A 13,381-nucleotide genomic window follows, 5' to 3' on the forward strand; every position below is an offset into this window, starting at 1 on the left:
ATTAATTGGCATATTGAGTATAGGAGTGTTACAGACTCAGTGAAAGTCCCTTTAAGATAGAGAGTGTGTGTGTATGTGTGTGTGGGGCGTGCTTACGTCAATAGAAGATAAAGGACGTAATGATGTTGTTGAAGAGGTTAGAAGAAGAAGAAGGAGAGAGAGAGAGAAGGGAGAGAGACACCAGCCTGCTTGTTTTCTCTATCGATGGACTGTATATAACTGTGTTTGCCACTGAAATCCATGTATGGAAGTTGGAAGTAATCCGGTGGAGTTCACTTTGTTGCTGACCTGTAGAAGGAAACAGGTATTTGTGTGTGGACGACCACGGTTCGGATGCTTTTCGGGGTGAGGAAGTCACTACCGAGTAAACACTGGAGTGTCGTTTGGGGTCCATCGTGGAACATTTGGATTTCGTATGTACTCTCTCTATGTTTTTCTACATCTACATCTTATCTTCAGACAACGGTGGTTGTTGAAGAAGCCCTTGCTCATGTTTCACCTTATGGCTTGCGGAACTGAACTTTAAGAACCATTCCGGAACTGGGAGTTTTGGACTTTGTCACACACACACACAAAGAGTTTAGTTTTGGGGTTAACGTTCGAGGTTTAACAATCTTGAATTCTAACATACTAACATTTTTACTTTTATTTTACGTATTATCATAAGTAGTGATTAATAAAATAGTTTTTAACACTAAATCATGCTCAGTGTGTTTCTTTTGTTGCTGGTTTGTGACAGGAGTCAACAAGATATGATGCATCTCTATAGAAGTCTGGTTAGGCGGCAATTAGAGTGTTGCATGCAATTCTGGTCACCTCACTATAGGAAGGATGTTGAGGCTTTAGAGGGTGCAGAGGAGGTTTACCAGGATGCTGCCTATATTAGAAAGCACGTACAATCAGGAGAGGCTGGACAAACTTGGGTTCTTTTCTCTCAAGTGGCTGAGGCTGAGGGGTGGTCTGTTGGAAGTGTATAAAATTATGAGGGGCATAGATAGGGTGGAAAAGCAATATATTTTTCCCATTATTGAGCGATCTAATACCAATGGGCATGCATTTAAGGTGAGAGGGATTAGGTTCAGAACAGATGTGAGGAGTATGTTTTTTACTGAGAGACTGGTGGATGCCTGGCATGCATTGCCTGATAGGGTGGTGGAGGAAAATTCAATGGGAGCTTTTAAGAGGGGCTTGGATGGGCACATGAGAGGAAAATGGAGGGATATGGGCATTCTGTAGGTAGGAGGGAATAGCTTCGTCGGCACAACATTGAGGGCCTAAGGGCCTGTTCTGTGCTGTACTGTTCTATGTTCTCTCCTGATAGCACATGCCCTCTAATCCAGGCAGCATCCTAGTAAAACTCCTCTGCAGCTTCTCTAAAGCCTCGACATCCTTCCTGTCTGATAAATGCAAGCATTCCATAAGCCTTTTTAACCACCCTCTCTATCTGTGTAGTCACTTTCAAAGAGTCATGGACTTGCATGGGCAAGCCAATTCTGAATCCACACAGCCAAGCTTCCCTGGATCCCATACCTCCTAACTTTCTGAATGATCCTTCCATGAGGAACTGTATCAAACGCCTTTCGAAAATCCATGTACACATCCACTGCTCTACCTTCATCAATGTGCTTTATCACATCCTCAAAGAATTCAGTCAGGCTCATGAGTCACGACCTGCCCCTCACAAAGCAATGCTGACTGTCCCTAATCAGCCTATACTTCTCCAAGTGCCCATAAATCCTTTCTCTGAATCTTCTCCAGTGACTTGACAACCACTGAAATAAGACTCACAGGTCTGTAATTCCCAGGGTTATCCCTACTCCCTTTCTTGAACAAAGGAACATTAGTTGCCACCCTCCAATCATCTGGCATGACTTCTGTGGCCAGTGAGGACACAAAGATCATTGCCAAAGGCACAGCAATCGCTTCCCGTAATAACCTTGGATATATCCTGTCCGGCCCCAGTGACTTATCTATCCTAATGTTTTTCAAAAGTTCCAGCACATCCTCTTTCCTCACGTCGACATGCCCCAGCATATCAGCCTGTTGTACATCATCCTCAAAAACATACTGAGCAAAGTATTCATTAAGGACCTCCCCTACCTCTTCCGACCCCAGGCACATATTTCCACTCTTATCCCTGATTGGTCCTACCCGCACTCTAGTCATCCTCCTATTCTTCACATATGTGTAGAACTCCTTGTGGTTTTTCTTAATCCTACTCACCAAGGCCTTCTCATTCCCCCTTCTAGCTCCTAAGTCCATTCTTAAACTCCCTCCTGGCTACCTTTAAACTCTCCAAAGCCCTGTCTGATCTATGCTTTCTAAATCTTAGGTAAGCTTCTTTCTTTCTGTTGACAACATATTCTATGTCTCTTGTGAACCACGGTTCCTTCACTCTACAATCATTACTCTGCCTCAATGGGACAGACCTATCCAGAGCCCCATGCAAGTACTCCCTCAACAACTTCCATATTTCCGCTATGCACTTCCCCAAGAACACCTGTTTTAATTTATGTTCCAAGTTCCTGCATCATAGAATCATAATTCCCCCTCCCCCAGTTAAATACTTTCCCATATCGACTACTCCTATCCTTCTCTAAGTCTATGATAAAGGTCAAGGAGTTATAGTCACTATCTCCAAAATGCTCTCCCACCAAGAGATCTGAAACCTGATCAGGCTCATTGCCTAGTACCAGGTCCAGTATGGCCTCTCCTCCAGACAGCCTGTCCACATACTGTGTCAGGAATCCATCTTGTACACACCTAACAAACTCTGCCCCACCTATCCCATTTTTATTTTTGCACCTCTCCAAAATCTGCCTCCTGATCTGCTCCTCAGTGTCTCTGCTGCTATTGGGTGGGGGTGGGTGGGTGGGTGGGTGTCTGTAGAATACTCCCAATAGTGTTCGCTCCCTTCCTCTTTCTGACTTCCACTGACACTGACTCAATAGAAGATCCCTCCAGGATGTCCTCCCTTTCTACCGCTGTGATACTGTCCCTGATCAGCAAAGTCATTCCCCCCAGCTCCTTTACCTCCGTCCCTGTCCCCTTTTAAACATCTAAACTGCAGAATATCCAGCAGCCATCCCTGCCCTTGCGATAGCCAAGTCTCTGTAATGGCCATCATGTCGTAGTTCCATGTACTTTTCCACGCTCTAAGTTCATCACCCTTGTTCCTTATTTCTCGCATTAAAGTAGACACTTCAGCCCATCTAACTGATTGTAATTTTGCCCTTTCACTCACTCTACACACTGCATCTACTTGTACACTAAATGCACCAATCTCTGACCTGTCACTCAGATTCCCATCCCCCTGCTGAACTCATTTAAACCCACGCCAGCAATTCTAACAAACCTGCCCACGAGAATATTGGTCCCCATCTAGTTCAGGTGTAACCCATCCCTTTGGTATAGCTCGTACTTTCCCCAGAAGAGATCCCAATGATCAACAAATCTGAAACCCTGCCCCCTGCACCAACTCCTCAGCCATACATTCATCTGCCCAATCAACCTATTCTTACCCTCACTGGCACATGGCACAGGCAGCAATCCAGAGATTACTACCCTTGAGGTCCTGCTTTTCAAATTCCTACCTAGCTCCCTATATTTCCTCTTCAGGATCTCATCTCTTTACCTACGTATGGCATTGGTACCAATATGTACCATGGCCTCTGGCTGTTCACCCCCCCTTCAGAATGCTGTGGACCGAATCTGAGACATCCCTGACTTTGACTCTATCCTCAAAGAACTCCAATGGATTAGTCAAATATGATTTGCATTTCATAAATCCATGCTGATTGTGCTCAGATATATTTTTCTTTGAAAGGTGTCCAGTTATTACACCTTCATTATTGGTTCCAGCATTTTACATGCTACTGACATTATGCCCATCCAGGACAGTAGTTTTTAATTTTCACTCCCCCTTCTTGCTTAAATAGTGGAGTCCAGGCTGCAAGAAAAATCCCAGAATTCATAATGTCAACCAGATGTTTTTTTTTCCAAATACCCATTCAATAGCAAATTTCAGATATTCAGTTGAATGCACCAATTATTTGGATTGATGATTCTTAAGAAATAAATACCTGTACGAATTTCATTTCCTCTGGTTTCAATTTCCTATCATTAGTAACCTATCTTACTAGCAGCATTGATAGATTTACAAATAAATGTATTAACCAAGTAACAGAAAATGCACTAAACATTTATAACAGCATAAGGGATAATGCTCACTGTGTGCTTTTAAGATATTCCTCCTTGGTTTCCTTCTTCCCTTTTGGCCGGGGTTTGATGCTTTGCAGCGTAAGAGAGTGTGTCTGTGTACACCACTGGGAAAGGGTCACCATGAACTGAAACATACAGAATATCTTGTAAATGTGACTGAAATCCAAACAGTTTTCATCCATATACATAAAATCATAGAACAGTACAGCACAATACAGGCCTTTCAGCCCACAATGTTGTGCTGACCTTTAAACCTTGCCTAAGACTATCTAATCCCTTCCGCCCACATATCCCTCTATTTTAAATTCCTCCATATGCTTATCGAGTAATCTCTTGAATTTGACCAATGTATCAACCCAGGCAGCGCATTCCATGCCCCAACCACTCTCTGGGTAAAAAAACCTTCCTCTGATATCTCCCTTGAACTTCCCACCCATTACTTTAAAGCCATGCCTTCTTGTATCGGTGCCCTGGGAAAGAGGCGCTGGCTGTCTACTCTATCTATTCCTCTTAATATATCACCATCATGTCTCCTCTCATCCTCTTTCTCTCCAAAGAATAGGTCCCTAGCTCCCCTAGTTTCTCCTCATAACGCATACTCTCTAAACCAGGCTGCATCCTGGTAAATCTCCTCTGCACCCTTTCCAACACTTCCACATCCTCCCTATAATGAGGTGACCAGAACTGGACTGTGGATATGAACCCTGAGATCCCTCTGCTTCTTCACACTACCCAGAATCCTGCCATTAACTTTGTACTCTGCCTTGGAGTCCTTCCAAAGTGTACCACCTCACACTTCTCTGGATTGAACTCCATCTTCCACTTCTCAGCCCAGCTCTGCATCCTATCAATGTCCCTCTGCAATCTTTGACAATCCTCCACATTATCCACAACACCACCAACATTTGTGTCATCTGCAAATTTGCCAACCCACCCTTCTACCCCCTCATCCAAGTCATTAATAAAAATCACGAAAAGCAGAGATCCCAGAACCGATCCTTGTGGAACACCGCTAGTCACAGCCCTCCAATCTGAATGCACTCCCTCCACCACAACCCTCTGCTTTCTACAGGCAAGCCAATTCTGAATCCACATGGCTAAGCTTCCCTGGATCCCATGCCCTCTGACCTTCTGAAGAAGCCTACTATGTGGAACCTTGTCAAATGCCTTACTAAAATCCATGTAGACCACATCTATTGCACTATCCTCATCAATCTTCCTGCTCACCTCCTCAAAGAACCCTATCAGGCTTGTGAGACATGATCTGCCCTTCACAAGGCCATGCTGATTGTCCCTGATTAGACCATGATTCTCTAAATGCCCATAGATCCTATCTCTTAGAATCCTTTCCAACAGCTTGCCCCCACAGATGTAACGCTCATTAGTCTATAATTCACTGGACTATCTCTACTACCTTTTTTGAATAAGGGGACAACATTTGCCACCCTCCAATCCTCCAGTACCATTCCCGTGGACAATGAGGACTCAAAGGTCCTAGCCAACGGTTCAGCAATCTCCTCCCTCACCTTGCGGAGCAGCCTGGGGAGTACTCCATCAGGCCCTGGGGACTTATCTGTCCTAATATTTTTTAACAGCTCCAACACATCCTCTCTCTTGATATCTACATGCTCTAGAACATTACCCTTACCAACACTGTCCTCAGTGTCATCAAGACCCCTCTCCTTGGTGAATACTGAAGGGAAGTATTCATTGAGAACCTCACCCACTTCCACAGCTTCCAAGCACATCTTCCCACCTTTGTCTCTCATTGGTCCTGTCTTTACTCCCATCATCCTTCTGCTCTTCACATAAGTGAAAAATGCCTTGGGGTTTTCCCTAACCCTACTCATCAAAGCCTTCTCATGTCCCCTTCTTGCTCTCCCCTAGCCCCTTCTTAAGTTCCTTTCTTGCTACCCTGTAACCCTCAAGAGGCCTATCTGATCCCTGCTGCCTAAGCCTTGTGTATGCTGCCACCTTCCTCCTAACGAGATGTTCCACCTCTCTTGTCGCCCATGGTTCCTTCACCCTGCCATTCTTTCTCTGCCTCACCGGGACAAATTTATCCCTAACATCCTGCAAGAGATCCCTGAACAACGACCACATCTCCATAGCACATTTTCCTTCAAAAATATCATCTCAATTTACACTCTCAAGTTCTAACCTTATAGCCTCATAATTTGCCCTTCCCCAATTAAATATCTTCCTGTCCTCTTTGCTCCTATCCTTGTCCACGACAATGCAAAAGGTTGGGGAGCGGTGGTCACTGTTCCCCAAATGCTCACCCACTGAGAGATCAGTCACCTTACCCAGTTCATTACCGAATACTAGATCTAATATGGCATTCCCTCTAGTTGGCCTGTCAACATACTGTGACAGGAATCCTTCCTGGACACACTTTACAAACTCTGCCCCATCTAAACCTTTGGTACTAAGCAGGTGCCAATCAATATTTGGGAACTTGAAGTCTCCCATGATGATAACCCTGTTATTCTTGCACCTTTCCAAAATCTGCTTCCCGATCTGCTCCTCAGTATCCTTGCTGCTACCAGGGGGGCCTACAGAATACTCCCAGTGGAGTAAGTGCTCCTTTCTTGTTCCTAACTTCCACCCATACTGACTCTAGAGAGGATCCTGCTACATTATCCACCCTTTCTGTAGCTGTAATAGTGTCCCTGACCAGTATCACCACCCCTCCTCCTCTTCTTCCGCCCCCCCCATCCCTTTTGAAACACTGAAATCCAGGAATATTCAGTATCCATTCCTGCCTTGGCGACAGCCAAGTCTCTGCAAGAGCCACGATATCATAGTTCCATACATGAGGGAAAGAGTTGCTGAAGTTACACAAGCATCACCCCAGATCAAGTTCAACAGTCAAATCCATTCCTTGCTCTAACATAGAGCACTCCCATGGCACAAGTTTCCTTTCTGGCATCTAAGCAGGTCTATTACATTTTCCTGCACATCCCATAAATTCTGCTAGGTGACTGAGGCTCCTTTTTCTGTTACTGAACATATCCATGTTGTGATAATTCTGCTTTCAATGCGTTTTCGACAAATCCTGTATTGTTTGCCTTACAAATGCAAATGTATGAATCAGGCCACTTGGTCATTGAGCCTGCTCTGCCATTCAATAAGACAATAATTGATTGAACCTGGAGTGAGATCTATCTCGCCCTTCCCTCCCACATAGTCCCCTATTTTTCTATCATTCATGTGTCTATCTAAGAGTTTTTTATTTGTCCCAGGACTCGAGGGCCTGAGTTATATGGAGAGGTTCAGCAGGCTAGGACCTTATTCCTTGGAACATAGGAGATTTGAGGGGTGACCTTGTGGAGGTGTATAAAATCGTGACAGGTATAGATTGGGTGAACACAGTCTTTTTCTCAAGGGACATAGAACAGTACAGCACAGCACAGGCCTTTCGGCCCACAACGTTGTGCCGACACAGCTATTCCCTCCTACCTACAGAATGCCCATATCCCTCTATTTTCCTCTCATTCATTTGCTCATTCAAGCCCCTCTTAAAAGCCCCCAATGAATTGGCCTCCACCACCCTATCAGGCAACGCATTCCAGGCATCCACCACTCTCTCAGTAAAAAAAACGTACCCTTCATGTCTGTTTTGAACCTACCCCCTCTCACCTTGAATGCATGCCCTCTGGTATTGGATCTCTGAATAATGGGGAAAAAGATATTGTTTGTCTACCCTATCTATGCCCCTCATAATTTTATACACTTCCAACAGATCACCCCTCAGCCTCCGCTGCACCAGAGAAAAAAGCCCACAATTAGAACGTGGAACATAGAACATCACAGTACAGAGGCCCTTCGGCCCACAATGTTGTGCCGACATTTTATCCTGCTCTAAGATCTATCTCGCCCTTCCCTCTCACATAGTCCCTTATTTTTCTATCATTCATGTGTCTATCTAAGAGTCTCTTAAATGTACCTAATGTATCTGCCCCCACAACCTCTGCAGGCAGTGCGTTCCATGCACCCACCACTCTGTGTTTTCAAAAAAAACCTACCCCTGACATCCCCTTTATACCTTCCTCCAACCACCTTAAAATTAAGTCCCCTCGTGTTAGCCATTGTCGCACTGGGAAAAATTCTCTGATGATCGACTTGATCTATGCCTCTTGTACACCTCTATCAAGTCACCTCTCATCCTCCTTCTCTCCAAAGAGAAGCCCTAGCTCACTCAACCTATCCTCATAAGACATGCTCTCCAATCCAGGCACCATCCTGGTAAATCTCCTCTGCACCCTCTCTAAAGCTTCCACATCCTTCCTATAATGAGGAGACCAGAACTGAACACAATACTCCCAGTGTGGTCTGACCAGAGTTCTATAGAACTGCAACATCACCTTGAGGCTGTTGAACACAATACCCCTACTAATGAAGGCCAACACTCCATATGCCTTCTTAACAACCCTATCGACCTGCATGACAACCTTGGACGTGGGCCCCAAGATCCCTCTGTTCCTCCACACTGCTAAGAGTCCTGCCATTAATCTTGTATTCTGCCTTCAAATTCAATCTCCTGAAGTGTACCACTTCACATTTATCCAGGTTGAACTCCATCTGCTACTTCTCAGCCCAGATCCCAAATTGGATTAGTAAGTTTGCGGATGACACTAAGATTGGAGGTGTAGTGGACAGTGAGGAAGGCATTCAAAGCTTGCAGAGGGATCTGGACCAAATGGAAAAATGGTCCAGAAAATGGAAGATGGAATTTAATGCAGACAAGTGTGAGGTGTTGCATTTTGGAAGGACAAATCAAGGGAGGACGTATACAGTAAATGGTCAGGCACTGAGGAGTGCGGAGGAACAAAGGGATCTGGGAGTTCAGATACATAATTCCTTGAAAGTAGAGTCACAGGTAGACAGGGTTGTAAAAAAGGCTTTTGGCATTCTGGCATTTATAAATCAAAGTATTGAGTATAGGAGTTGGAATGTTTTGGTGAGGTTGTATAAGTCAATGGTGAGACCAAATTTAGAATATTGTGTGCAGTTCTGGTCGCCAAACTACAGGATGGATGTCAGTAAGATTGAAAGAGTGCAGAGGAGATTTACAAGAATGTTGCTGGGTCTTCAGGAGTTGAGTTATAAGGAAAGATTGAGCATGTTAGGACTTTATTCCTTGGAGTGGAGAAGAATGAGGGGAGATATGATAGAGGTTTATAAAATGATGAGGGGTATAGAGAGGGTTAATGCAAGTAGGCTCTTTCCACCTAGATTAGGAGAGATAAGTACGAGAGGACATGGCTTTACGGTGAAAGGGGAAAGATTTAGGGGGAACATTAGGGGGAACTTCTTCACTCAAAGAGTGGTGGGAGTGTGGAATGGGCTGCCATCTGATGTGGTAAATGCAGGCTCGCTCTTAACTTTTAAGAGTAAATTGGATAGATACATGGACAAGAGAGGTCTGGAGGGGTATGGGCTGGGGGCAGGTAAATGGGACTAGCAGAATAATGTTTTGGCACAGACTAGAAGGGCCAAATGGCCTGTTTTCTGTGCTGTAGTTTTCTATGGTTCTATCTGCATTCATTCAATATCCTGTTGTAATCAACAGCAACTGTTCTATACTATCCACACCACCAACAACCTTTGTATCATCAGCAAACTTACTAACCCACCCTTCCACATCCTCATCCAAGTCATTTATAAGAATCACAGAGCAGGGGTCCCAGAACAGATCCCTGCTGAACACCACTGGTCACCGACCTCCAGGCAGAATACACTCCATCTACCACAACCCTCTGTCTTCTATGGGCAAGCCAATTCTGAATCCACACAGCCAAGTTTCCCTGGATCCCGTGCCTCCTGACTCTCTGAATAAGCCTTCCATGAGGAACCTTATCAAACACCTTACTAAAATCCATGTACACCACATCCACTGCTCTACCTTCATCAATGTGCCTTGTCATATCCTCAAAGAATTCAATCAGGTTCCTGAGGCATTACCTGCCCCTCACAAAGCCATGCTGACTGTCCCTATTCAGCCTATATTTCTCTAAATGCCCATAAATCCTGTCTCTAAGAATCTTCTCCAGTAATTTGCCCACCACTGAAGTAAGACTCACAGGTCTGTAATTCCCAGGGTTATCCCTACTCCCTTTCTTGAACAAAGGAGCAACATTTGCTATCCTCCAATCATCTGGGACTACTCCTGTGGCCAGTGAGGACGCAAAGATCGTTACCAAAGGCGCAGCAATCTCCTCCCTTGCTTCCTGTAAAAACCTTGGATATACCCTATCCGGCCCCGGTGAGTTATCTTTTTCAATCTTTTTATTAATTTTCAAATTAGTACAAAATAATATATATAACATTAGTAATTATACACATGGTGCAAAGAGATTAGGATAACAATCATAACAGTTAATATATATAATCACAAGGAGTAAAAAAAAATGTAATCTAGACCTCCCGTCCTCTTATTAAGTGAACAAATACAGAAGGAAAGATTGAAAAGAAATGAAATTTAATTATATGAAAGAAGAACCGCCAAATCAAAAAAAATAGATAATAAACCAAAAATAACCCAAAAACTTCAAAAAGAAACTACTAATATAACTAAAGAGCCTCTTGGGATTTTCTTTAACCCTGCCTGCCAAATCCATGTCATACCCTCTTTTTGCCCTCCTGATTTCCCTCTGAAGCCTGGTCTTAAACTTCTTATTTGTCGAGGGACTCATTCATAGCCAGTTGCCTCAACACGATGTCTGCTTCCTTCTTTGTCCTGACCAGAGCCTCTATATCTCTGATATGACCCTTTTACTTTTTCGATCTTTTTATTAAATTTCAAATTAATACACATAACAATCGTGATTATACACATGGTGTGAGGAGATTGGGATTACAACAGTAACAATTGACATATACAAACATGGAGTAAAATATATAATCTGAACCTCCCAATTTCTTACTAAGTGAACATGATACAAAAGAATTTGAAAAGAAATTTGATTATATGAAAAGAGAACCCCAAAGTTAAAAAAAATATAAACAAAAGCAAACCAAAAACTTCAAAAAAAAAGCTGGACTGTTATTTCTTCAGTTTAAAAAAAAATTATGCCGTTAACTCTGAGGAAGTAAAGGGTTAAAAACTGTCACCATACCTATAGCTGATAGAAAAAATACCTCGCAAGCAAGAGCACGCAAGCTACTGACTCAATGGATAAGGTGTTAATTACTTTGTCCGGAACCTTGGTTTCAGTCCCGTTATGCTAGACGATAGGGGTACTGGGTGCAATAAACAACGAGTGGGAAGCTTGTCCTAAACAATGAGGGTGATACCTGTCTTTGAATTTCTTGATAATTATGCTGGACAATAGGTGCGATGTCTGTCTCGGGATCTCTGTGGCTTGACCGAAACTTGTGGCGCCACATGCATTAAGTGTGCATGACAATATCTGTATAAATTTCTGTCTGCTCCTTTGTACGGGGAGACCTTGGGAAGCGACTCTTAACGAGTGCTGAAGAGACCTCTCCTTAGCGGTGCACTGCTAATAAATGGATCTTATCGAATCGACCTCATGGCACTGTGTTACTTTACAGCGGACAGAAGTGAAAACTGAATTCCGAGAGGACAACTCCACTCCTCTATATTCAAATAGAAGGTTATTGAAAGGGATATGAAAAAGGTCTGCTCACATCATATGGAAATACTGAATAAATGGGCTCCAAATTTCCTCAAATTTAAGCGAAGGATCAACAGTACCGCTCCTAAATTTTTCTAAGTTTAAACATGTTATAGTTTGAGAAAACCATTGAAATGTGGTAGGAGGTATAGGATCCTTCCATTTAAATAGGATGGATCTCTTAGCCATTAATGTAACAAATGCAATCATACTCCAAGCTGAAGTGGATAGATGGCCAGAATCCATCATTGGTAACCCAAAAATTGCAGTAATAGGATGAGGTTGTAAATCAATATTCAATACAATTGAGATAATATTAAAAATGTCTTTCCAATATTTTTCCAAAAGAGGGCAGAACCAAAACATGTGTCAGGGAAGCCACCTCCAAATTACATCTGTCACATATAGGATTTATGTGGTGATAAAAATGGGCTAACTTATCCTTAGACATATGGGTCCTGTGAACCACCTTAAACTGTATCAAAGAATGTCGAGCACACATTGAAGATGTATTAACTAATTGAAGAATTTTCTTCCATGTCTCTATAGGTAAAAGTATCTGAAGTTCTCTTTCCCATTCATTCTTAATTTTATCAAGTGTCTCTAGACATATTTTCATAATCAGATCATAAATTATTGCTATCAAGCCCTTCTGATAAGGATTAAAACCTAAAATTTTTTCTGTAATTTCAATTCTATGTGGTATCGGAAAACTAGGTAAAATAACTTATAAAAAATTTCTAATCTTCATTTTCCATAAAGAAGAAGCTAAATCAATGCTGGATGGTTGAAAGAAAAAATTGGATTGGATAGGACTTGAAAAAATGAATTTATTCAATCCAAAAAATTAACAAAATTGAAACCATAGTCGTATTGTACGTTTAGTTATCGGGTTAATCATTTGTTTACTCAATTTAGTAAGTGCAAAAGGGAGCGAGGCTCCTAAAATAGAAGCTAATGAAAACTCTTGCACAGACTCATGCTCAAGATACACCCATTAGGAACATTGAATTACATCTAAATCTTGTGTCCAGAAAATTAAATATCTCATTTTAATTGCCCAGTAGTAATATCTAAAGTTAGGCAAAGCCATACTGCCATCCTTTTTTAATATTTCTTACTTAACCTTGGATTCTTATTCTGCCAAATATATGAAAGAATTTTGGAGTCAATAGTATCAAAAAAATTTCGAGATGAAGGTTGGAACCGCCTGGAATAAATACAAAAATTTTGGTAAACTATTCATCTTAACCACATTGATTCGACCAATAAATGATAGAGACAATGGGGACCATTTAGTAAGCAATTGTTTAACACGATCGATTAAAGGTAAAAAGTTAACTTTGAATAAGTCCTTTTGCTTCTTGGTAATTTTAACACCCAAATAAGGAAAATAATCAGTCATTAATCTAAATGGTAATTGCCTATAGATTGAGACTTGCATATTTAATGAGAAAAACTCACTCTTATTACTGAGCAAGCAGTGATAATGCTGCAGGAATAGATTTCTCAGGGTT

General features: G+C 42.4%; 1 protein-coding gene across 3 annotated transcripts in view; it reads right to left on the reverse strand.

Moving 5' to 3' along the window:
• fbxo41 (F-box protein 41) overlaps nt 1-13,381 on the reverse strand; it is a 254,843-nt gene that overhangs the window by 85,869 nt on the left and 155,593 nt on the right. For all 3 annotated transcript variants that reach the window (XM_052044671.1, XM_052044682.1, XM_052044691.1), the window contains exon 7: nt 4,231-4,346. In XM_052044671.1, coding sequence (XP_051900631.1) covers nt 4,231-4,346 — 116 coding nt within the window. The remainder of the gene's footprint in view (nt 1-4,230; nt 4,347-13,381) is intronic.

Source organism: Pristis pectinata, chromosome 2 (assembly GCF_009764475.1).
Source record: "Pristis pectinata isolate sPriPec2 chromosome 2, sPriPec2.1.pri, whole genome shotgun sequence".
Taxonomy (NCBI): domain Eukaryota; kingdom Metazoa; phylum Chordata; class Chondrichthyes; order Rhinopristiformes; family Pristidae; genus Pristis; species Pristis pectinata.